The sequence below is a fragment of the Sparus aurata genome, chromosome 19 (assembly GCF_900880675.1).
Source record: "Sparus aurata chromosome 19, fSpaAur1.1, whole genome shotgun sequence".
Taxonomy (NCBI): Eukaryota; Metazoa; Chordata; class Actinopteri; order Spariformes; family Sparidae; genus Sparus; species Sparus aurata.
In genome coordinates, this window is record NC_044205.1 from 30,684,642 (window position 1) to 30,710,949 (window position 26,308).

The window sequence follows — 26,308 nt, forward strand, 5'->3', positions numbered from 1 at the left end:
GTCTGGACGGCTGACTGTCGCAGTGATTTATTTTCATCACAAACACTTGGTGAGTTAAAGTTTCTTGCCGGTGACAGACACTGTTTGAGTGAGAGTTAGAGTTGGTAGGATGGTCAGGAGGACGGACAAGAGGACAGACAAGAGGACAGACAGGAGGACGTCAAGAGGACAGACAGGAGGACGGACAAGAAGACAGACAGGAGGACAGACAAGAGGACAGACAGGAGGACGTCAAGAGGACAGACAGGAGGACGTCAAGAGGACAGACAGGAGGACGGACAAGAGGACAGACAAGAGGACAGACAGGAGGACAGACAAGAGGACAGACAGGAGGACGGACAAGAGGACAGACAGGAGGACGGACAAGAGGACAGACAGGAGGACGGACGCTTCTCTACGTACAGCGGTGGTATTTTTTTCCTTTTTTTTGGCCCTGATTCTACCTCCAGAGGCGGATCAGCGCCAGAGTGAAATTTCACCCCTTGCTGCATCTGAAACTTTCACACAGAGGAGGAGGCGGAGAATTGGTGCAGGATCCCCGCATGCAGACGTCAGTGTGAATGGGGCCACTGTTGATTCTCCATCTGACTCACAGAACGCTCAAACGTCTGTCACGTGTCCTTACCAACTGCTAACACTGACTAACCTGACTAGAACTGGTTTTGACTCCTTGTACTGGACCGTCATTCCAGGTCCGACTTCTGGGTAAATAGAACAAACCATATTTAGATTGTCAATTAAGATTTATTTATCATTTATAAGAAACGTTTTCACAGAACAAACTTCAGATCACAGAACAATTGCATGACTGTGGTTCACAATATTGCCAAAGCGTACAGGATTACAGAACAAAAATGTTAATAATAATGATAATAATAATAGCAATAATAACAACAATAGTAAACAGAATATCAGTGTGCAGGTCAGAACCCAGTCAGGATCAGCTGGTTCATGTGGAGGAAATCATGTCAGGTGTTGTTGTGCAGCTCGTCTCTTCTCCTGTGGCAGCATTCACAGATCTCGCTGCATCTACAGCAGTGCCAGTTTTTTCTCCCAGTAAATGTTGTAGTTTTTCTTGGTCTGATAGTTTGGGGAAGTCTGGGGTTGTACCTGTGATTGTAATGTATATCTGGGTTCTGATGTCTGTGTATGTGTCACAGTGCAGCAGGAAGTGCTGCTCTGTCTCCACCTGTCTGTGTGGACAGAACCGACACAGCCGGTCCTCTCTGGACAGCCGGGTCTGTCTGTGTGGACAGAACCGACACAGCCGGTCCTCTCTGGACAGCCGGGTCTGTCTGTGTGGACAGAACCGACACAGCCGGTCCTCTCTGGACAGCCGGGTCTGTCTGCGTGGACAGAACCGACACAGCCGGTCCTCTCTGGACAGCCGGGTCTGTCTGCGTGGACAGAACCGACAAGGCCGGTCCTCTCTGGACAGCCGGGTCTGTCTGCGTGGACAGAACCGACACAGCCGGTCCTCTCTGGACAGCCGGGTCTGTCTGTGTCTGCCGCTCTCTAAGGCCCGGCTGTGGTCGCTGAGTCTGTACATAGTCAACGTTTTCCTCAGTCTCGGGTCAGTTACAGAGCTCAGATAATCTGCCATGGAGTATTGTCTGTTTAGGGTCAAATAGCATTGGAGTTTGCTTTGGGTTTTGGTTGCGGATGTCCAATAGTTGATGTAATTGTCTTTTTCTTGCTATAATTTGGTGGGGCTGGATGGTGTGAGGGCGGTCTTGGTGCCCGGTGCTGTTGGAGCTCAGCCTGTGGACCAGCTGGCTGAGGGGACTCCCTTCTTTGCTCTCCTCTTGGCATCGTAGGGCTTTGTAGTGGTAGGAGCTGGGCTCGCTGGCTCTGAGGTGTTGGTAGAACTTTATTGCTCTGTTTTGGATCAGAATTAAAAGGGGAACAGGCCCAGTTCAGCTCTGCATCCATTATTGGGGGTGTTCCTGTGAACTCTGAGGATGCTTTTGCAGATCTCAGTGTGCAAGCTTTCCATTGGGTGTTTGTCCCATTTTTGGAAGTCTTGGTTCATGAGAGGGCCCCACACTTCACTACCATACAATACAACTGGTTCGATTATCGATCGAAATATTTTTATCCAGATTTTGACAGGGTTGTCTATGTATGAAGACTTCTTTATATTCCAGAAAGCCTTTGAATTTCCCGTCGATGTGATATTTAGTCCTAGATATGTGTAGCTGTGTGTGTGTTCTATGTCTGTAGAGTCCAGGTGGAACCTGTGGGGATGTTTCTGACTCTTGCAACGTTTCTGGAAGACCATGACTTTTGTCTTCTCCAGGTTAACGGTCAGGGCCCGGGTCTGACAGAACTTTTGCAGGTGATCTAGTTGCTTTTGTAGAGCCTCCTTTGATGGAGCGAGCAGTATTAGGTAATCTGCAAACAGTAAACATTTGACTTCTGTGTCAGAGAGGGTGAGACCAGGGATCTCTGACTCTTCCAGGGATTTGGCCAGTTGGTCGATGTAAATGTTAAACAGGGTGGGGCTCAGACTGCAGCCCTGCTTCACTCCTCTACTTTGGGGGAAGAAGTCTGTTTCTCTAGTTCCAATTTTGACAGCACATTTATTATTTATATACATTGTCTTAATAATATCGTAGATTTTTCATCCAATACCATTTTCTAGTAATTTCAGAAACAGTGTGCCAGAAACAGAAACACTCTCTCTCTTGTCTCTCTGTCTGACCCCCCCTCTCTCTCGGAGCATGCGCAGTAAGCTGGCTCCTTCGTTACTTCCGTGTTGTGGAGCTATCAGCAGAGTGAGGTGAGGCGGATCATCAGACACGGTAGGTTCTGTTCGGACGGTCGGTACCGGTCCCGGCTGGTCGCGGCTCTCTCTGTCCGCTTCTCCGGCTCCTCTTAGCGGCTCTGAGCTGCTGCTGTAGCCGCTCGCAGGAGCTCGGAGGCCGGCGGAGAGAGCCGCGGATCACCGCCGGGTTTCTGCTGGTTGTTGTTTCCTGATTCAACCTGTCAGCTCACACACTTCCGGTCAGACCTTCATAATAAGAGTGTGCACGCGTCCCCAGGCTGTAGTGAGAAGTAACTGGGATACTTTACTCGAGTTCTTGTATTGTAGTTTTTGCTCCATTACATTTATCGTACAGCTTTAGTTACTTATTAGATTCAAGCTAAGTATAATTAATTCTTCTTCTTCTTCTTCTTCTGTGTTTTTGTCAGCAGGTCACCTATTGATTAGTTAAAGCTCTACAGCGCCACCTCAGGGCACGAAGTACCTTTACAGGTATTTAGATGACAATACTTCTGTACTGAAGTGAGACTGTGAGTTTGTCTCCCAGCATGCACCATGTCTGAGTCATTCATGAATTCTGATTATTCAAACAGGATCTAAAAGGCAACATTATTTTTTAGATAATCAGCAGATCAATTAATGTATTGATCCTGAACATGTCATTAGTGGATGATGACAGGTTATCATGTTGTGATCAGCAGGGCTGAAACTGAAACATGAGCTCAGATCAGCTATTTATTGATGAGGCTGAAGCTCAATCACATTTGATCAGCTGATGTCTTCAGACATTTATTTTGAAGGGACGTGTGTTGATTTCCGGTTTGTGTGTATGTGTGTGTGTGTGTTTGTGTTTTAATGGAGCCGTTTCCTGCCGTGATGAAGATGATGAGTGTTTGTTACAGTAAGTCTGACAGTGATCAATGTGTTTATTGGTGATTTGATCGGTTGAAGAAACAAACATCATGTTGATTAAAGTCTGATTACACCAGACAGACCTGTGTGTGTGTGCGTGTGTGTGTGTGTGTGTGTGCGCGCGCGCGTGTGCGTGCGTGTGTGTGTGTTATTTTAAACTGGAACATACATGTTGATGAAACACAAGTTAGATCAATGTATTGATGAACAGTTGTTGATGACATCATGAGCTCATATTGGCGACGGTGTTTATGGGCTAAATATGATTTGACTCAGATTGTTTGTTATTGATCCATGATGACTGACTGTTTTACATATAAACTTTGATTTATAAGACAAAGATTGACAGCGACATGATAAATGTCACAACAGGCTGCCGTACGTTCACTCCTTCACTTTCTGTCTGCTCAGAAAACAGCTAAAGAAGAAGAACAGATGATGAAGAACAAAGTCAGCAGCAGTCAAGGTAACACACGCACGCACACACACACCTGCTGGTCCACCTGGGTGAAATCCTGCTCTATGATTGGCTCTCTGTCAGTTGAATCAGAGATCATGAGATCTTATTTTTGAGAACAGTGTACAAACAAAACGATACTTCCAACATTCTGATCACTGACGGAAGAATGTGCACCTGTACGCAAAGTCTGACCCGTGCGACAACATGTTGGAGGTGAACCGGTGCTGCAAACGGTGAGGTGAGGTGGTGAGTTGAAGCTGAGTGTAGAAATGAAATGTGAGAGGCATCATTCTGAGTAAGATAACATCTCACACTCAGGTTACAGAAGCACAGCATCATCAGCAGTTTAGAAACCCAAGATCACAACGGAGAAATAAAACTACACAGATATGGACAACTCTCTGTCTTCATGGAGTTGTGTGTAAACATCATCCACACACACACACACACACACACACACACACACACATTACAAACTAAACTTCAATAAATAGATAAGTTGTGTTTACGTGTCAAACTTCCACTTTCTAGAGATTTGTTATGGTGGTGGTTAACACTGATCGTCACCGTCATTCTGGACCAGTCAGTCTGATCGCTGTACATATATAAATTCTGTGGTGCAGCCCGTGTGTGGTGCTGCTCGGCCCGTTACTGTGAGTGTTAACAATGTGCTTTGTAACCTCACCAACCAACAGCTGGTCCTCTGAGCACAAATGTGTGTTTCCTTCATTGATCTTCACTGTGACGAACCATCGATCAGCATCTCCAGCATTAATATACATGAGACACTTTATGTGTGTGGAGAGGGGGCGGAGCCACGTGAGCACATTCCTGCATTGATTTGACATTAATACAAGGAAATTACACGTTGCTGGCGAACGGCAGGTTTTATTCATCTGAATATTTGGCGTACTTACAATTCCTCACTTCTACTCATGCAAACATTTAGTGTGGATTTTCCGCAGAGTTTTCTAAATGAGACCGCAGAGCAACCCTGAATGATGGGGGTCCTTGAGGAGGTCACAGGGTCCTTGAGGAGGTTACAGGGTCCTTGAAGAGGTTGCAGGGTCCTTGAGGAGGTTACAGGGTCCTTGAAGAGGTTGCAGGGTCCTTGAAGAGGTTACAGGGTCCTTGAAGAGGTTACAGGGTCCTTGAAGAGGTTACAGGGTCCTTGAAGAGGTTGCAGGGTCCTTGAGGAGGTTAAAGGGTCCTTGAAGAGGTTGCAGGGTCCTTGAGAAGGTTACAGGGTCCTTGAGGAGGTCGCAGGGTCCTTGAGGAGGTTACAGGGTCCTTGAGGAGGTCGCAGGGTCCTTGAGGAGGTCACAGGGTCCTTGAGGAGGTTACAGGGTCCTTGAGGAGGTTACAGGGTCCTTGAGGAGGTTGCAGGTGCCATGAGGAGGTCGCAGGGTCCTTGAGGAGGTTACAGGGTCCTTGAGGAGGTTACAGGGTCCTTGAGGAGGTCGCAGGGTCCTTGAGGAGGTTACAGGTGCCATGAGGTAACAATCAGACAGCTGACAGCCAATCAGAGAGCAGGACTTTCTGAGGTGCACATCAGTATGGCAACAGATCTGATAAACAACATATTAGCATGTTAGCAGATAGCTACCACAGTTCACATGGTGACCCTGTGTGTGTATGTGTGTGTGTGTGTGTGTGTGTGTGTGTGTGTGTGTGTGTGTGTGTGTGTGTGTATGTGTGTGTGTGTGTGTGTGCGTGTGTGTGTGTGTGTATGTGTGTGTGTGTGTGTGTGTGTGTGTGTTCAGTGAGTGTAAAGAGGCGGTCCTGGTCGTGGCAGCAATACCTGAATGAACAGAAAGCTGAAGCTGCTCCTCTGTCACTGTTTACACAGGTAACACACATACACACACACACACACACACACACACACACACACCTCATTGCCTGTCACAGTCATTAGAGGGGTCAGCCCTCGCCTGATTGGCTCAAACATGCAAAGCTTTACTAACAAACAACATGTCACTTTGATTGGTCGGTTGGTAGATGTGTTTTGATTGGCTGTTCTGTAGTTCATTATAACATAATGAGACTGACAGTGGCAGATACTCGTGTATCTGTTGTCACACTGAATCACATGTCCCTCTGACCTGTCTCTCTCTGTCTCTCTGTCTCTCTCTCTCTCTCTCTCTGTCTCTCTGTCTCTCTCTCTCTCTCTCTCTCTCTCTCTCTCTCTGTCTCTCTGTCTCTCTGTCTCTCTCTCTCTCTCTCTCTCTCTCTCTCTTGTCTCTCTGTCTCTCTGTCTCCTCACTCTCTCTGTCTCTCTGTCTCTCTCTCACTCTCTCTGTCTCTCTCTCTCTCTCTCTCACTCTCTCTCTCTCTGACCTGTCTCTCTCTCAGTCCCAGTCTTTTCCCAGTAGGAGGGCTGGTTTTAAAGTTGGGATGAAGATGGAGGGCGTCGATCCGCTGCATGCCTCCATGTTCTGTGTGCTGACTGTCGCCGAGGTAACGCGCGCGCACACACACACACACACACACACACACACACACACCCCTCTGAGGACGTGATTCTCCTGCCTCTCTCAATTCAATTCAATTCAATTCAATTCAAAAGGCTTTATTGGCATGACATTTTACATGTGTTGCCAAAGATCAAATCACAACAATAATAACAATAATGCTATTCAACAAAACAAAGGACATAAAACAATATATGTACATGTAATATAGGTAATATACATATATACATATATAACACAAATAAAATGAAGAAATGTTAATAGTTTGGATAATACAAATACTGATGATATAGATAAGTTTGGGTCATCATACTGTAATATTTATACTAACGTCATAGACTACTTAGGGAATTTAATTTTTTTTCTCAGGTTATAATGCTCTCACACAGCCATCATGAACTCCCCTGCATGGGCTTGGAATGAAGTTTCATCTACTATTGTAAAGAAATACTATTTTTATTATTTGTTTTAAGAGAGGAGTTATCTAAGTCAGAGTCCTGCACGGGTGAAAAATAATGTACTGTGTCGGACACAGATGCGGATCGGGTCAGACGCCTGGAGAGGTGGGTCGGGTTTTACGATTGTCATTTTCAAGGCATCACTTATCATCAGTCATTATTAGCGACACAAATGATAAGCATTTATATTTCATATGAGCTCATTCATGCGTGCTTGCGCCGTCCCAGAACTCGCATTCCCCTCGCTGTCTTATTTTCACTTTTAAAAATTGCGTCTGTCCAATTTTCTTTTGGGCGTTGGTAGGCTATCAATTTATAGCGGGTCGGCTCAGGTATGGAATGTCATTTGTGCTACTGTTGGAAAACGGGTCGGATGCGGTTTTAAGTATGGCGGGTTCAGGCGGGTTTGCAAAATAAGACCCGTGCAGGACTCTGCTTTAAGTGACCATTTTAATCCTCTAGCTAATTATCAAGCTAATTATCCAACATGCTAGTTAACGTCAAAGACTGCGGTGGAAGACGACGGTAAAATATTTACTTTCTCTAACACTGGATTTATTTATGCCTGAATTTTTAAGGTGTGGCGGCTTTTATTTTGCCGTGGCGGTGCGCCACAGTCAATTACATGTAGAGGAAACCCTGTATGTCCCACTGGTTGTCTCGTTTGTTGTGGCAGAAAGTGACATATTTAGCAGCCAACACTGCACATTCTTTCTTTTCCCCCAGAGTGAGGGGCATTGTTTTTCAAATTGTGGTAAGAATTCCTCTCTGATGTGTCTGTATTTGTGACACTGTGTTAGAAAGTGTAGTTGTGTTTCCACAGCTCCCTCACCACAGTGACAGCACAGCCTGTCCTCTCTGCAGCAGGTCTGATAGTGTCTGTCCTCTCTGCAGCAGGTCTTATAGTGTCTGTTCTCTCTAGGCAGCAGGTCTGATGGTGCCTGTCCTCTCTGGGCAGCAGGTCTGATGGTGCCTGTCCTCTCTGGGCAGCAGGTCTGATAGTGTCTGTCCTCTCTGGGCAGCAGGTCTGATGGTGTCTGTCCTCTCTGGGCAGCAGTTCTGATAGTGTCTGTCCTCTCTGGGCAGCAGGTCTGATGGTGCCTGTCCTCTCTGGGCAGCAGGTCTGATGGTGCCTGTCCTCTCTGGGCAGCAGGTCTGATAGTGTCTGTCCTCTCTGGGCAGCAGGTCTGATGGTGTCTGTCCTCTCTGGGCAGCAGATCTGATGGTGTCTGTCCTCTCTGGGCAGCAGGTCTGATGGTGTCTGTCCTCTCTGGGCAGCAGGTCTCATGGTGTCTGTTTTCCCTTGGCAGCAGGTCTGATGGTGTCTGTCCTCTCTGAGCAGCAGATCTGATGGTGTCTGTCCTCTCTGGGCAGCCAGGTCTGATGGTGTCTGTCCTCTCTGGGCAGCCAGGTCTGATGGTGTCTGTCCTCTCTGGGCAGCAGGTCTGATGGTGTCTGTTTTCCCTTGGCAGCAGGTCTGATGGTGTCTGTCCTCTCTGCAGCCAGGTCTGATGGTGTCTGTCCTCTCTGGGCAGCAGGTCTGATGGTGTCTGTCCTCTCTGGGCAGCAGATCTGATGGTGTCTGTCCTCTCTGGGCAGCCAGGTCTGATGGTGTCTGTCCTCTCTGCAGCAGGTCTGATGGTGTCTGTCCTCTCTGCAGCAGGTCTGATGGTGTCTGTCCTCTCTGGGCAGCCAGGTCTGATGGTGTCTGTCCTTTCTGGGCAGCAGATCTGATGGTGTCTGTCCTCTCTGGGCAGCAGGTCTGATGGTACCTGTCCTCTCTGGGCAGCCAGGTCTGATGTTGTCTGTCCTCTCTGGGCAGCAGGTCTCATGGTGTCTGTTTTCCCTTGGCAGCAGGTCTGATGGTGTCTGTCCTCTCTGAGCAGCAGATCTGATGGTGTCTGTCCTCTCTGGGCAGCCAGGTGTGATGGTTTCTGTCCTCTCTGGGCAGCAGGTCTGATGGTGTCTGTTTTCCCTTGGCAGCAGGTCTGATGGTGTCTGTCCTCTCTGCAGCCAGGTCTGATGGTGTCTGTCCTCTCTGGGCAGCCTGGTCTGATGGTGTCTGTCCTCTCTGGGCAGCCAGGTCTGATGGTGTCTGTCCTCTCTGGGCAGCAGGTCTCATGGTGTCTGTTTTCCCTTGGCAGCAGGTCTGATGGTGTCTGTCCTCTCTGAGCAGCAGATCTGATGGTGTCTGTCCTCTCTGGGCAGCCAGGTGTGATGGTTTCTGTCCTCTCTGGGCAGCAGGTCTGATGGTGTCTGTTTTCCCTTGGCAGCAGGTCTGATGGTGTCTGTCCTCTCTGCAGCAGGTCTGGTGGTGTCTGTCCTCTCTGCAGCAGGTCTGATGGTGTCTGTCCTCTCTGGGCAGCCTGGTCTGATGGTGTCTGTCCTCTCTGGGCAGCAGGTCTGATGGTGTCTGTCCTCTCTGGGCAGCCAGGTCTGATGGTGTCTGTCCTCTCTGGGCAGCAGGTCTGATGGTGTCTGTCCTCTCTGGGCAGCCAGGTCTGATGGTGTCTGTCCTCTCTGGGCAGCAGGTCTGATGGTGTCTGTTTTCCCTTGGCAGCAGGTCTGATGGTGTCTGTCCTCTCTGGGCAGCAGGTCTCATGGTGTCTGTTTTCCCTTGGCAGCAGGTCTGATGGTGTCTGTCCTCTCTGAGCAGCAGGTCTGATGGTGTCTGTCCTCTCTGGGCAGCCAGGTCTGATGGTGTCTGTCCTCTCTCTGCAGCAAGGTGTGATGGTGTCTGTCCTCTCTGGGCAGCAGGTCTGATGGTGTCTGTTTTCCCTTGGCAGCAGGTCTGATGGTGTCTGTCCTCTCTGCAGCAGGTCTGATGGTGTCTGTCCTCTCTGGGCAGCCAGGTCTGATGGTGTCTGTCCTCTCTGGGCAGCACGTCTGATGGTGTCTGTCCTCTCTGGGCAGCAGGTCTGATGGTGTCTGTCCTCTCTGGGCAGCCAGGTCTGATGGTGTCTGTCCTCTCTGGGCAGCCTGGTCTGATGGTGTCTGTCCTCTCTGGGCAGCAGGTCTGATGGTGTCTGTCCTCTCTGGGCAGCCAGGTCTGATGGTGTCTGTCCTCTCTGGGCAGCAGGTCTGATGGTGTCTGTCCTCTCTGGGCAGCCAGGTCTGATGGTGTCTGTCCACTCTGGGCAGCCAGGTCTGATGGTGTCTGTCCTCTCTGGGCAGCAGGTCTGATGGTGTCTGTTTTCCCTTGGCAGCAGGTCTGATGGTGTCTGTCCTCTCTGGGCAGCAGGTCTCATGGTGTCTGTTTTCCCTTGGCAGCAGGTCTGATGGTGTCTGTCCTCTCTGAGCAGCAGGTCTGATGGTGTCTGTCCTCTCTGGGCAGCCAGGTCTGATGGTGTCTGTCCTCTCTCGGCAGCAAGGTGTGATGGTGTCTGTCCTCTCTGGGCAGCAGGTCTGATGGTGTCTGTTTTCCCTTGGCAGCAGGTCTGATGGTGTCTGTCCTCTCTGCAGCAGGTCTGATGGTGTCTGTCCTCTCTGGGCAGCCAGGTCTGATGGTGTCTGTCCTCTCTGGGCAGCACGTCTGATGGTGTCTGTCCTCTCTGGGCAGCAGGTCTGATGGTGTCTGTCCTCTCTGGGCAGCCAGGTCTGATGGTGTCTGTCCTCTCTGGGCAGCAGGTCTGATGGTGTCTGTCCTCTCTGGGCAGCCAGGTCTGATGGTGTCTGTCCTCTCTGGGCAGCAGGTTTGATGGTGTCTGTCCACTCTGGGCAGCCAGGTCTGATGGTGTCTGTCCTCTCTGGGCAGCCAGGTCTGATGGTGTCTGTCCTCTCTGGGCAGCAGGTCTGATGGTGTCTGTTTTCCCTTGGCAGCAGGTCTGATGGTGTCTGTCCTCTCTGCAGCAGGTCTGATGGTGTCTGTCCTCTCTGGGTAGCCAGGTCTGATGGTGTCTGTCATCTCTGGGCAGCACGTCTGATGGTGTCTGTCCTCTCTGGGCAGCAGGTCTGATGGTGTCTGTCCTCTCTGGGCAGCAGGTCTGATGGTGTGTGTCCTCTCTGGGCAGCCAGGTCTGATGGTGTCTGTCCACTCTGGGCAGCCAGGTCTGATGGTGTCTGTCCTCTCTGGGCAGCAGGTCTGATGGTGTCTGTTTTCCCTTGGCAGCAGGTCTGATGGTGTCTGTCCTCTCTGGGCAGCCAGGTCTGATGGTGTCTGTCCTCTCTGGGCAGCCAGGTCTGATGGTGTCTGTCCTCTCTGGGCAGCACGTCTGATGGTGTCTGTCCTCTCTGGGCAGCCAGGTCTGATGGTGTCTGTCCTCTCTGGGCATCCAGGTCTGATGGTGTCTGTCCTCTCTGGGCAGCCAGGTCTGATGGTGTCTGTCCTCTCTGGGCAGCCAGGTCTGATGGTGTCTGTCCCCTCTGGGCAGCAGGTCTGATGATGTCTGTCCTCTCTGGGCAGCAGGTCTGATGGTGTCTGTCCTTCTCTACTGCCAGACTGTGGTCACTCAGTCTGTACGCTGTCAATGTCTTTCTCAGGTTCTGATCAGTTACTGTGGTTAGGTACTCTGCCACAGTATACTGTCTGTTTAGGGTCAAATATGTTTCCAGTTTGTGTGAGCGTGTAATATCATTCCATGAAGTTGTGGATTTTTCTTTTTCTTTAGTTATAATTTGGTCAGGTCTAATCTCCTGAGTGATAGTGTAACTCTCTCTCTCTCTGTCAGGTGATTGGCTGTCGGCTCCGTCTCCATATTGACGGATACTCAGAATGCTATGACTTCTGGGTGAACGCGGACTCACCATACATCCGATCAGTAGGCTGGTGTAAAGACAACAACCATAAGCTCCACCCACCCAAAGGTAAGCACGGATAGCCCCACCCCCTCACAGGTAACTACCTCACACAGGTGACAACACTCTACTTGTTTGTCCCTCTCCACAGGTCTCAGTGAGACAGATTTTGATTGGTCGCTGTACCTGCAGTCTTCTGGCTCTCATGCTGCTCCTCCGACCCTTTTCACCTGTCGAACTGCAGTCAGTATGCACCTGTTTGTCTGTTCACCTATCTGTCTGCTCAGCTCTCTGTACACCTGTCTTTCTGTTCACCTATCGCACAACAGTCAGTGCACACCTGTCTCTCTGCCTGTCTTGTCTCTCAGAGCTGTGGGTTCAGGGTGGGGATGAAGTTGGAGGCGGTCGACAGGAAGAACCCCGGGCTCGTCTGCGTCGCCTCAGTCACTGATGTCATCGATGACCACTTCCTGGTTCACTTCGACAACTGGGATGACACATACGACTACTGGTGAGACAGACAGGTGACAGACAGACAGGTCAGGCAGACAGAATAGCAGTAGTATTAAAAATGTTACAAACCCCAATTCCAATGAAGTTGGGATGTTGTGTGAAACGTAAATAATACAGAATACAATGATTTGCAAATCCTTTTCCACTTAAATTCAATTGAATACACAACAAAGACAAGATATTTAATTTTAAAACTAATAAACTTTATTTTTTGTGTACAAATATTCATTTATTTTGAATTTGATTTCTGCAACACATTCCAAAACAGCTGGGACAGCAGCATGTAGCGCTGTGTTACATCGCCTTTCCTTTAACAACACTCAGTAAGCGTTTGGGAACTGACGACACTAATTGTTGAAGTGTGTAGGTGGAATTCTTTCCCATTCTTGCTTGATATACGACTTCAGGTGCTCAACAGTCTGAGGCCTCCACTGTTGTATTTTGCGCTTCATAATGCGCCACACATTTTCAATGGGGGACAGGTCTGGACTGCAGGCAGGCCGGTCTAGTACCTGCACTCTTTAACTACGTAGCCACATTGTTGTAACACGAGTAGAATGTGGCTCTGCATCGTCTCGCTGCAATAAGCAGGGACGTCCTTAAAAAAGACGTTGCATGGATGGCAACATATGTTGTTCCAAAACCTGTATGTACCTTTCAGCATGTATGGTGCCTTCACAGATGTACAAGTTACCCATGATGCCATGGGCACAAACACGCCCCCGTACCTTTACAGATGCTGGCTTTTGAACTTTGCACTGATAACAGTCTGGATGGTCCTTTTCCTCTTTGGCCCAGAGGACACGACGTCCAGGATTTCAAAAACAATTCGAAATGTGGACTTGTCAGACCACAACACACTTTTCCACTGTTCGTCAGTCTGTCTCTGATGAGTTTTAACTTGCACTTGTAGATGTAGCGACGAACTGTGTTAACTGACAGTGCTTTCCTAAAGTTTACCTGAGCCAATGTGGTAATATCCTTAACAGAATGATGTCGGTTTTTAATGCAGTGCCGCCTGTCACGGACATTCAATGTTGGTCTTATGCTTTGTGGCTTATGTGCAGAGATTTCTCCAGATTCTCTGAATCTTTTGAATATATTATGGACTGTAGATGATGAAATCCCTAGATTTCGTACGTTGAGAAACGTTGTTCTAAACTGTAAGACTATTTGCTCAAGTAGTTGTTCACAAAGTGGTGAACGTCGCCCCATCCTTGCTTGTTTCCAATTAACCTGTTCTCCTGTGGAATGTTCCAAACAGGTGTTTTTTTAAGCATTCCTCAACTTTCCCAGTCTTTTGTTGCTGCTGTCCCAGCTGTTTTTGAACGTGTTGCAGAAATCAAGTTCAAAATGAGTGAATATTTGCACACAAACAATAAAGTTTATCAGTTTGAACATTAAAGTCCGTGTAAAGCAAATTCAGGCAATAGATAATATTTTATGTGCACCAATATAGCTATGACAAGGAATTATATGTAGACTGGGGTTTTACGTTTGTGTGTAATGTAAAACATGGACTGTGAGGAACGAGGCTGAGTACTATCAGTGTCTGACTCAGAGTCAGTTTCTGGCTCTGATGACTCAAACAGGTCCGGCTGGGTCCTCTGATGATGCTGCTAGCTTCCATTGTTACTGTAGGTTACGTCTTTGTACAGTACACGGAGGAGGTTCCTCCCTGCGTGGGCGTGGCTCCAGCGCCTCTAACTGACACGCCCCCAGCATTTCACAGCAGAGAGAAGTGTTTTTAATTTTTTTAATCTTTCAAATTTGGCTCAGTGGTCAATGACGTATGTTTCTGTGGAGTGGCAAACTCATAACGCAAATGTATTGCTGCTTTACACAGACTTTAAATATATTGTCTTTGTAGTGTATTCAATTGAATTTAAGTTGAAAAGGATTTGCAAATCATTGCATTCTGTTTTTATTTACGTTTTACACAACGTCCCAACTTCATTGGAATTGGGGTTTGTAGCACACAGTGAGAGTATTTTTAGTACCACAGGGTTGTTTTTGCAGTAAAGGATGTAGTTGTGATGTTTGTCAGCAAGTGGAGCTGCAGTCGTTTCATGACGTTTGTATTTCACTGAAGGTTCCACACATGATCAATACTTGTTGATTATCAGTGCGTGATGTATTGACTGTGTATTGATCGTTTAGGTGTGACAGCAGCAGTCCATCCATCCATCCTGTGGGCTGGTGTGAAGAACAGGGACGACCTCTGACTGCTCCACAGGGTACTCACATGCTCTCTGTAGTAATCAGAGTACTCTCAATACTCTGAGTACTCCTAGTTAAATAGTACTTTTATCTTTCAGGTCATCCCAACCCAGAGAACTTCATGTGGAAGGACTACCTGCAGGAAACTGGTTCCACTGCTGCTCCCAGATCAGCCTTCACACTGGTGAGGAACTAGGAGTTAGAGAAGGAAACAAGGAGGTAATGAAGGAAACAAGGAGGCAGAGAAAGAAACAAGTAGGTAGGGAAAGAAACAAGGAAGCATAGAAGGAAACAAGGAGGTAGAGAAGGACACATGAGGTAGAGAAGGAAACACGGAGGTAGGGAAGGGAACAATGAGCTAGAGAAGGGAACAAGGCGGTAGGGAAGGAAGCAAGGAAGTAGAAAAGGAAACATGAGGTAGAGAAGGAAACAAGGAGGTAGAGAAGGAAACATGGAGGTAGGAAAGGGAACAAGGAGCTCAAGAAGGGAACAAGGAGGTACGGGATGAAGCAAGGAGGTAGAAAAGGATACGTGGGGTAGAGAAGGAAACACGGAGGTAGGAAAGGAAACAATGAGCTAGAAAAGGATGCAAGGAGGTAGAAAACGCTATAAGGAGTTGTGTTTCCACATCTATCCAATCAGAGAGCTCCACATGGTTTCCAGCTGAACCAGAAGCTGGAGGCAGTCGACAGGAGGAATCCCATGTTGATCCGCGTTGCCACAATAACAGATACAGACGATTACCGGCTGAAGGTACTGGCTACCTGTCTTTCTACCTGTGTGTACCTGTGTGATGTCATACAGTAGGTGATGATGTAATCAGGCATGTGTACCTGCAGGTGCATTATGATGGCTGGTCGGAGCAGTTTGACATCTGGTGTGACAGCGACCTCTGTGACCTCCATCCTGTCGGCTGGTGTCAACGCACGGGACACCCACTGGACCCACCCCCAGGTCAGACAGACACGTCAGAGAGACAGACAGGTCAGACAGACACATCAGAGAGACAGACACGTCAGAGAGAAAGACAGGTCAGACAGACACGTCAGAGAGACAGACAGGTCAGAGAGACAGACAGGTGAGACAGACAGGTCAGAGAGACAGACAGGTGAGACAGACACGTCAAAAAGACAGACAGGTCAGAGAGACAGACAGGTCAGAGAGACAGACAGGTCAGACAGACACGTCAGAGAGACAGACAGGTCAGAGAGACAGACAGGTGAGACAGACACGTCAGAGAGACAGACAGGTCAGACAGACAGGTCAGAGAGACAGACAGGTCAGAGAGACAGACAGGTCAGACAGACACGTCAGAGAGACAGACAGGTCAGACAGACACGTCAGAGAGACAGACAGGTCAGACAGACAGGTAGACTTAGACTTGGATAGACTTTATCGTCATTCAGTGTGCAACAAGTGGGCATAGAACGAAATTTCGTTTCAGGGGCTCAGCATAGGAAAAACATTATACCACATAACACAAAAAATACCACAGTAAGAAAAATAAATATCAAAAACAGAAACATACTGAAAGTGAAAATTTATGAAAGTGAGATTGTTGAGTTAAGTAGTGAAAATATTTTGAGGAAACAAAGTATCCAGAATAGACAACAGTTGTCACTGAGAGTTCAGCAGTCTGATGACATGGGGGAAAGCTGTTACGGAGCCTTGTGTTTCTGCACCGAATGCTGCAGGACTTCTTTCCAGAGGCCAGCATGGAAGACAGCATGGTGAGAGTGGGAGGAGCCTCTGATAATATTCCCAGCTTGGGACATGCAGCACTTGGGAGCAATGTCCTGAATGGAGGGGAGAGAAGTCCCACTGATCTTCTCCGCTGTCCTCACATTCCTCCAGTCAGAGGCTTTGCAGCTTCCACACCACATGGAGATGCAGCTGGTCAGGATGCTCTCTGTGGTGCTCCTGTAGGATGTAGTGAGGATGGGCGGGGCAGGAGGGCTCTCCTCATCCTTCGCAGGAAGTGCAGACGCTGCTGTGCCTTCTTGACCAGTGCTGCAGTGTTCATAGACCAGGTGAGGTTGTCTGAGATGTGCACTTGGTGCTGCTGACCACCTCCACAGCTGTGTTGTTGATAATAAGTGGAGTGTGGCTGGGCTGCTTCTTGCTGCTCCACCTCCTCCCTGTAAGCTAGGTAACGGTCATCCCTGATGAGGCCCACCACTGTTGTGTTGTCCGCAGACTTCACAGTGTGGTTGGTAGGAGCCTTTGGGACGCAGTCGTGAGTCATCAGAGTGAACAGCAGGGGGTCAGGACACAGCCGAGGGTGATGACACTGGAGGTATTCTGACTGTGGTCTTTCAGCGAGGAAGTCTAGCAGCCAGTTGCACGGGGGGGTGCTGAAGCCCAGGAGTCGCTGCACACTGAACGGCATCCGAACATGAGTGTTCTTCTCCTCCAGGTGTGCAAGGCTCAAATGAAGAGCGGTGGAGATGGCATCCTCAGTGGATTGGTTTGGCAAGTAGGCAAACTGGAAGAGGTCAAAGGTGGCAGGGAGTCTGGAGGTGATGTGCTCCTTTACCAGCCTTTCAAAGCACTTCATCATAATAGAAGTGAGTGCGATGGGCCGGTAGTCACTGAGTGATGTGACCTGAGGTTTCTTTGGCACTGGGATGATGGTGGCAGTTTTGAAACATGATGGGACTTTGACTTGATCCATTGAGGTGTTAAAAATGTCTGTTAGGACACAAGCCAGCTGATCTGCACATTAGCTGAGCACCCGCCCAGGTATGTTGTCAGGACCTGGAGCCATCTGGGAGTTGACACTCCTCAGAGTCCTTCACACCTCAGCTATGACAAGGCAGAGTGCCTTTTCATCCTGGTGGGGAACAGTTTTCACAGCAGGAGAGTTATTCAGTGCCTCAAATCTCCTAAAGAAGTTATTTAGTTCATTAAGGAAGTCCTCGTCATCGTCACACGCAGGAGGGGCATACCTGTAGTTGGTGATAGTCTGTATGCCTTGCCACATATCCCTGATGTTAGCGGGATCATGGAAAAAGTCATGGATTTTTTGACTGTGAGCACGCGTTGCTAGTCTGATGGCACAGTTCAAGTTGGCTCTTGCTGGTCTCAGTGCCATCTCGTTGCCAGACTTGAAGGCTGAGTTAAGTGCCTTTTAGCATTTTGCGTACTTCACCAGTCATCCAGGGTTATTGGTTGGCCTGGGTGGTGATGGATTTGCTAGCACTGACGTCCTCCGTGCATTTGTTGATGTAGGCTGACACAAACATGGAATGCTCATCTATGTTGATGTGATCATTGTATGTGGCAGCTGCTTTGAACATATCCCAGTCAGTGCTCTCAAAACAGTCCTGTGGTGCCTCCATAGCCCCCTCAGACCACACCCTCACCTGCCTCACTGTAGGGTTTCCTCTGACCAGCAGGGCTTATATGCTGGAATTAGCACAACAGATAGCTGATCTGAAGGGCCAAGATGGGGGCGGGGAGTTGCTCTGAATGCATCTGTCATGGTGGTGTACGCCATGTCTAATGTATTTACTCCGCTAGTTGCACAATCCACATTGTGAACTGACTTAATGTTGGCCTGGTTGAAATCCCCAGCAACAATGAAAAAGCCAATCAGTGTGAGTAGATTGCCACTCACTGATAGTCCGGTAGAGAACTTTCATAGCCTCTTTAGTGTCAGTGCTGGGGGGCACAAACACAGCAGTGATGGAAACTAAGGTAAACTCCCTGGGCAGATAGAATGGTCTGCAGTTTAAATTCAAAAGCTAAATGTCCGGTGAGCAATGGCTCGAGACAAACTAAGCATTTTTGTTCCAGTTGTTGTTGATGTAAACACGTAGACAAACCCCTCGGGATTTACCACTGAAGTGCGCAGCTCCTGTCAGCATGAAATGTAGCCAGTTCCTCGAAGCTGACAGCGATTGATGAGTTTAGCCATGTCTCTGTCAGAACTATTGCGCAAAAGTTCCTCATCTCTCGTTTACTTTAATTCTAGCTGCAGATGATCTATTTTGTTCTCCAGGTAGCGAACATTTGAGAAGAAGATAGTTAGAAGTGGCATTTATAGCGGTTAAGCTTTTAGCTTAGCTGTTAGTCCTTCCTTTTTTTTCAAAATATTTTTATTGGCAGCCAGGAAGTTGAAAATAAAACACCGTCAAATTAATCATAGTTGCCAATACATTTTTCAGTTCATATAAAATAAAAGTGAGAGAACAAGCAAAAAAAACCAAAAACACGGCAAAACCTAAATTGTTTGAAATGTTTTCACCATAGTGCAAGAAAAATGAATCAAAGGATTTTAATTTTTTTACATGTAGGAGCATACCACATCCCTTGTAGTGAAAGCTTGTCTCTATGCATATCTAAGGCTTCCTGTTCAATGCTTTCCCAGCTGGTATCTCTCAAATCGACCCCGTAACCCCACTTCAAGGGATATCTAGCATTAAATGCTATGTAGTATTTATATACCTCCCAAATGCCTTGATTTGCCTTGATTTTACAAATCTAATTTGATCTTTGTGAATAAGTTTAGGAATAATTCCCTCTAATCTTCTTGCCAGGATTTTAGCATAGATTTTTCTCTGTGAATTAAGGAGAGAGACAGGGCGGTATCCTGCACATTGTAAAGGGTCCTTATTTGGCTTAAGCAGAACCGTGATAAGGGAAACTTGGGAGGAGCCTGGTAAGTAACCTTTTCCCTTGGCTTCATTAAACACCTGTTCCAGTTTATCAACAAATAGTGGGGGAAAAGTTTTTAAAAAATGTATACCATAGCCATCTTCACCTGGAGCGCGATTTCAGATTGTGATATTGGTCTATCAAGGTCTTCTTTGTCTTCATTTGTTAAAACAGGCATTTCTATACAACCAAGAATCTATCCAGGTCATCTGAAGAGGGTTTAATCTCTGAAGAATAGGGAGATTCATAATATTCCTTAAATCTTTTATTGATATCTAGAGGAGTTTTTAATACTTCACCCTTTTCTGATTTAACCGTGGGAAGGAGACGGGAGGCCCTAGCCTTCTGAAGCCGATAAGCCAGTCATTTTCTGGCCTTGTCGCCATATTCAAAATATTTTGATTTCAAACGATACAAATCAAATTCAGTTTTTTTATTCATTAAGTTTTTCACTTTAAATTTGGCCTTTTGCAGCTCTGTATACAGCTTATTGTCCTTTGGATTTGCCTTATGTGCTGCTTCCAACTCTGATTTTGAAGTTTTTTAGCTCTTATTTTCTTTTGGTTTGAAGCAAAACTTACAAGCCATCCCCTACAAGTAACTTTGTATGCCTCCCACGTGGTAGCAAAGGACTCCACGGATTCACTATTTGTGTCTTTATTAATTAATTCCACCAAACTTTCGTTTTGGAGCAAAGAGTTGTTAAGTTTCCACCTGAAAGGCCTAATATGATCTAGGGTAGAGCCAAATGTCAAGATCAAAGGACAATGATTACTGTAAATCATATTTTTGATTTCAGAAGTCCAAACATTCGAGAGTACATCTTGTGTAACCCAAAAGGCATCTATCCTTGAATATGATTTGTGAGGGTTTGAGTAAAAAGTGTAATCCCTTGAATCAGGATTCAACAACCTCCATACGTCAAATAGGTCCGCGTCCTTACCTAAATTAGTAAGAGAAGCTGAGACGATTCGGTCCGAGGGCAAGGCTTTACCACTGCTGTCAATGGTTGGATTAGGAACAGCATTAAAATCACCTGCCATTATTGTAGGTTTGCCAGCATATTGTGAGAGAATTGTATTGAGGCCGTTGAAAAAGGGGACTGAGTGAATATTTGGACCATACATATTGACAAAGACTATAGGTTCATTATGCAATAGACCTTCAATTATAATATATCTACCCTTCAGGATCAACTAAGGAGTCATGAAGAACAAAAGGTGTCTTTTTGTGAACTAATATAGTTACTCCCCTACTCTTACTATTATAGCCTGAATGGAAGACCTGTCCAACCCATTTCTGCTTTAATTTGAGGGCCTCAGACTGTATTAGATGTGTTTCTTGCAAAAAGGCTATCTGTGATTTTAATTTTGCTAGGTGGCTTAAAATTCTAGAGCGCTTCACCAGGCTATCCAGACCATCCACATTCCAACTACATACTGTTACACTATTTAATGTCTGACTTGACATCTTGTTTCAGAGGGACGAAAAGAAATTATAAATGGTCCTTATCTCTGTACTAAGCTTAGTATCCATTTCTCCAACCCCACTTACCAACTTAAGTATTTGTGAACCTTCTGTACCACGAACTAAAGAGTTAAGAAAATATAAATAGGGGATAATACAAGACAGGCTGTTAGACCTTCCTGACAGCCGCGCTTCCGCCTTCGGTCACACCGCCTCTGCTTGCTCCTCTGTCTGCTTTTGATGCTAGGATCGTCCATAGCAACTGGATCCTGTCAACGTAGCACTCTGAGGCTATGTAAACACAGAGTAGAGTGTAGTCGTATCTGTGAAGCTGAAGTCATTGGATGATCGTAATTCCAGCAAGAGATGGCAATCATATATTGATTTGTTTTGATTTTTGCCAGTTTTTGGCATCCTAGGCAGCAGATTTTGATATAAATAAAATAATAAATATTCAAAACTGTCATGAGCCAGTGTAGCCACAGCAGGACAGGGGGCAGCCATCTTGAGATATAAGGTACAAGGTAGATTGACCCGATAGTCATCCTAACAATGCTCCCTCTGTGTCTGCAACAGGTTCCTTCCCCTTGTCCTCCCCCTCTCAGGGTGTGTGTCCAACTCCAGGCTGCAGAGGAGTCGGACACATTAAAGGAGCCAAATACACCGGTCACCACAGGTAACCTCATTTTACCCCGTTTTTTGTTTCCTGAGTCATGTAGCTGTTTGCTGAGTCATGTTTTCTGTTTCCTGAGTCATGTTTTTTGTTTCCTGAGTCATGTAGCTGTTTGCTGAGTCATGTTTTTTGTTTCCTGAGTCATGTAGCTGTTTCCTGAGTCATGTTTTTTGTTTCCTGAGTCATGTAGCTGTTTGCTGAGTCATGTTTTTTGTTTCCTGAGTCATGTTTTCTGTTTCCTGAGTCATGTTTTTGTTTCCTGAGTCATGTTTTCTGTTTCCTGAGTCATGTTTTTGTTTCCTGAGTCATGTAGCTGTTTGCTGAGTCATGTTTTTTGTTTCCTGAGTCATGTTTTCTGTTTCCTGAGTCATGTTTTTGTTTCCTGAGTCATGTTTTCTGTTTCCTGAGTCATGTTTTTGTTTCCTGAGTCATGTAGCTGTTTGCTGAGTCATGTTTTCTGTTTCCTGAGTCATGTTTTTGTTTCCTGAGTCATGTAGCTGTTTGCTGAGTCATGTTTTTGTTTCCTGAGTCATGTAGCTGTTTGCTGAGTCATGTTTTTTGTTTCCTGAGTCATGTGTCTATTTTGTTGAGTCAAGTCAGATTTTCCTGAGTCACTGTATGTTGTAGAGTCATGATTATGTTGTGTGTGTCTTGCACAGTTCCTTCGGCTGTCCGTACTCAGACATTAATATGCGTAAAGAGGTGGTGCTTCCTGATAGGCTGGGAGGAGAGCGAGTCGTCACCCTTGTACCTGTCACTGTATATCACCATGGGAACCAGTCAGACAGGTAACCCCACTGTAGAAAACAAACTGAGTTCATTCTTCAAGTGTCAGTCCTGGCTGTGTAAGTCATGTTTGATCATATCTGTAAATGAACCTTGTTTTAATACCAGCAGCAGAGGGCGCTCTGTCTCACTGTCAACCACTGTTTAAACTGTCTCACTGTCTCTCTACCCGTCTGTCTGATGAACAGTGTTCAGGTGAAGACTGAGCCCAGAGACGACACTCTGCTGCTTCCTCTGGGCAAGAGAAGACTGACAGACAGGTGAGACAGCTGACTGTAGGTGAAGAAGCAGTGCTCTGATTGGCTGTTGGAGGATGAAACATGATGTTGTTATCAGTGACCTGTCTGTCTCTCTGCTGCTCAGAATAGACAACAGGATCATGTGAAGTGTGTGTGGGTGTGTGTGTGTGTGTGTTGTGAGTAGATTATCTGTGGAGGTTACATAAAGCTGCATTATATAACACACACACACACACACACACACACACAGTGATGCAGATGAAACCTGAGGTGTCACTCTCACTCACATCTCACCTGAGGTCACCTGAGGTTAGAACTTTGTGACACATCATGTTACCATGACGACGCCTCGACATGCGTTTGGGACTTTTTCTTTGACATGTTTCACTGAAGGGACGACTGATTTAATATCCTGTTGTTGAGGACGACAAGTTACTGTCAGATCATTCATCAACATCATCTTTATCATCAGACACAAACATGTAGACGTCTTCTCACAGTGTAGAGACAGACAGACAGAGACTTCAGAGATGTGAAGTCACAGACGAGTCTTGAATCTGTTACATAACTGCAGGAAGTGGAGATGATTTCAGAATAAAGGTTTTACACACAGGATGAAGACAGGTGAGAGGACAGGGACAGGTGCATGCAGATGAAAACAACAGGAGGACATGTCTTTCATAAAGACTTATCTTTCTCTCTCTTTCCCTCCTTCTCTCTCTTAATTTGGCTCCACCCACAGACTGTCCCAGCCAACCAAATTCCTCCGTGTGAAAGAGGAAGAGGAGGAGCTTCACCTCGGAGCCCTCAGTCCAGGTACAGTACGTGTAGAGGTCTCACTCTTCTGGCTTCATCAGGAAGTAATTAAAGACATGTTTCCCAGAATGCATTTCACATGAGCCAGCAGACATCTGGAGATTTAGTGAGTTTCACATGAATCTCCGGCATGTCTTGACCTGCACGGACCACACAAGTCTGCACAGAACCCAACGACCACTTCTACCCCTGCACGAACCGACAGCAGCCCAAAGACATTCTCGCCACGCAGGGCTGTGATCTACAGTCCGTACGGTCACATGATGTCCGAAAAAGTCAGACTGCTGTGTTGGTCCGGCTGAAATCCAATTGCTCAAGGTGGGATTAACACGCCCAGATAATACAGTTGGAAGTCGATTTACTCTTTGAGGCATACGTCTTAGTTAGAGCTGAACTGGCCCTGGCATTCTGTGCATGCACCACAGTCCCCGCACTGGGCATTGACCCGCGGGAAGCCGGGAAAAACCAAAGAAGAAGGTATTAATACAAAATATAATGTAATGTTCAGAACCGAAAAGTCCTCCATGTTTTCATCGTTCGCTGTGCAGTCCGTTTGCTGCTTCTTAACTTGTTGTGTATGTGACGTAATAGGACAACCGGATGAAGGTCCAGTAGCACCTAGCTGAGACTGTGCATAACGCCAACTACCGTGGTGGAGTCGGACACACTTCTCTCAATAAGTGGAGTCTGCCATGGTGCCCGAATACTGGGACAATGGCAGCAGTCCAGTTAGACGTCCTGATCGGCCTGTGACCGAAGATCAACTGAGGTGTGCATGGAAACGTACTGAGTGATGGATCAGGTGTCTTTCATATGAAATCACACTGCACTTAGACCATTAGCATTATTAGAACCTCCTTAGCCCCATGCTAAGGGAGCTGTTAGCCCCATGCTAAGAAAGCGTTGGTATGAGGCCACATTCAAAAGTGGGCTACTTCCGACCTTTGCCTCGGGCTGGCCCTGCTGTGGAGCAGAGTTAGCCCCGAGTTTGTGGGGTTATCCCCTGAGAAGCATGTAAACAGGGCTAAGAGGTTCTGGTGTGAAACCGGGCTAACAGAAACAGAACAGTAACAGAAAGTTCTATGAGTAATAACATTAGTTCATGGTAAGCTTTTGAAGAGCTGTTAGCTAAAGCTAGTTCTTCTTCTGACGTTGTTGACAGTTAAACAGCTTCAGGTGCATCAGCGCCTCCTTGTGGACTGAAAGGTTAAACCGATCACGTGTTTGATCCAATCATGTAAACCGTTGGGGTGACATCATCATTGACTTCAGCAGCATCACATGATGCGTTCAGGACACACTGCAGGTGCTTCATGATGTAATGACTCTTACACTTACCATCTCATCGTGTTTCCATGGATACAGCAGGCGGATGAAGTGGCTGTTTCCATGGTAACAGCTGTGCTGGTTGTCCTCGTCTGAAGAGGAGCAGACTCTTTCTGATCACTCATCAGCTGATTGATCAAATCGTCTCACTCTCAGTCCATAGACGGGTCTCTGCTGTCTCGTCACATTTTAATGAGCTCTGGTTGAATCTGGGTCCAGAGGGTCCGGGTGGTCCTGGTTCTGATCTGAAGCTGAATACATGTCTGGACCAGGACCACACGATACTGATGATCAGTATTAATTGATCAGTTGATTACTCTGCATAGTTTTCCTAAATGATAGATCTTTGGGTATTCTATAAATATTCTGAATAATGCATTGATTTATTCAACTCAGTCAGCCAATAATACATGTTAGTGATGTTGGGAATCGTTATTGATTATTGATTATGAATTAATATGTTATTATTAATTAATTACATTTATTATAGTTGATTAATGAAACCTAGGTAACTATGAGTCATTAATGAACATGGGGCACCACCCTGAAATCAGGGATCAATAATCAAATGATTTACCTTTGAGTCTCATAGCCTGAAAATTTGTCAACTTGTCAATATTATGAAATTATCAATAATTAGACAAGAGGGAAGGCGTGAATCCGAGCACTGGCCATCTCAACCAGCAGTTATCACAATATGGGATTGTGCACAATAATCACAGATGCTGCTCAGTTAAAGTCAACAGTGTTTATTAAAGCTTTCTCCACAGAACAAACCACCTACTTTAACAACAATCTCCTTCACAAAGCTAGCAACATCAAAACATAAGCAAGCCAAACAGATACCTGGGTGGAGGCGTGTGTGTGTGTGTGTGTGTGTGTGTGTGTGTGTGGCAGGAAGTCCCCAATAAAAATTACAAAGATGGCCGAACGTGGCTTGGAAAGTCACGTACGCCGGACTACACATTGGTGGGCGTGACTTGGGAAGTCTCGTTGGAGAGACTACAGGGAAACACCGGATGTGACTTAGTGTCACGCAAGAGCGCGAATTCCGAGATGATGAATTCAGATTCACTGATTCATATACCTGGAATTCAAAAATGGCGGCAGTGACTGTATCGACCAAAGGTGATCACTACACGTGCGCACAAGGTTTGAGTGTGTCTTAGTAAAAGAGAGAAGAAGCTAAGCGGGGCTTAGCAGACAACAAAGAAACATGTGGCACACAGCAAACAGTGGCCGGCAAGCGAATCGAGGTTCGTTTGTCGTCCGCTGATCGAGCCGGAATACGACGTCTTGTGGTCACACACGGCGGCAAGACTGTACAGGCTGGATTAGCCTGAATGAGCTCCTAGCGAGCGTAGCAAACACAGTTAGCACACAGTACGGGTAACCATAAATCCGACTCGGCGGTCCTTTCACAATAAAACAAAAGCACAACAAAGAAAAACACGCTATATACTATCTGTTTCTGCCCAAACAAAAGCCTCTTACTTTGGATGCCGCTTGTTGCGGTAGCGCAGGGTCCGTCTGACCCGAAGCTCCAACTCGTTCGGGAGCGCGGGCGCGGAATCAGCTTTAGCATCCTCCAGCTGATGGCAGGCTGTCCACAGCGATATGTCGACTCGATGGAAGGGACGGTTTCGTTCCTTCTGAAGATTCTTTTCTTCCTTCTGCAGGTAGTGAGGAAACGGCTGGGTTGTACAGCATTCCTCTCGGGATCCAAAACAATTGTGATGAACGTCCGAACAAAAATGAAAGTGAAACAAAAACAGTCTCTGTCTCGTCCAGCGAGGAGGGAACT

The 26,308-nt window shown here is 46.8% G+C and overlaps 1 protein-coding gene across 1 annotated transcript in view; it reads left to right on the forward strand.

Moving 5' to 3' along the window:
- Positions 1 to 2,708: 2,708 nt before the first annotated feature.
- Positions 2,709 to 26,308, forward strand: part of l3mbtl4 (L3MBTL histone methyl-lysine binding protein 4) — a 42,096-nt gene continuing 18,496 nt past the window's right edge. The window contains exons 1-16 of the mRNA XM_030398009.1: positions 2,709 to 2,804; positions 3,199 to 3,259; positions 4,091 to 4,145; positions 5,903 to 5,988; positions 6,495 to 6,599; positions 11,739 to 11,874; positions 11,957 to 12,048; positions 12,174 to 12,316; positions 14,479 to 14,555; positions 14,637 to 14,722; positions 15,181 to 15,291; positions 15,378 to 15,492; positions 21,241 to 21,340; positions 21,997 to 22,125; positions 22,312 to 22,383; positions 23,105 to 23,178. Coding sequence (XP_030253869.1) covers positions 4,115 to 4,145; positions 5,903 to 5,988; positions 6,495 to 6,599; positions 11,739 to 11,874; positions 11,957 to 12,048; positions 12,174 to 12,316; positions 14,479 to 14,555; positions 14,637 to 14,722; positions 15,181 to 15,291; positions 15,378 to 15,492; positions 21,241 to 21,340; positions 21,997 to 22,125; positions 22,312 to 22,383; positions 23,105 to 23,178 — 1,357 coding nt within the window. The 5' untranslated portion in view covers positions 2,709 to 2,804; positions 3,199 to 3,259; positions 4,091 to 4,114. The remainder of the gene's footprint in view (positions 2,805 to 3,198; positions 3,260 to 4,090; positions 4,146 to 5,902; positions 5,989 to 6,494; positions 6,600 to 11,738; positions 11,875 to 11,956; positions 12,049 to 12,173; positions 12,317 to 14,478; positions 14,556 to 14,636; positions 14,723 to 15,180; positions 15,292 to 15,377; positions 15,493 to 21,240; positions 21,341 to 21,996; positions 22,126 to 22,311; positions 22,384 to 23,104; positions 23,179 to 26,308) is intronic.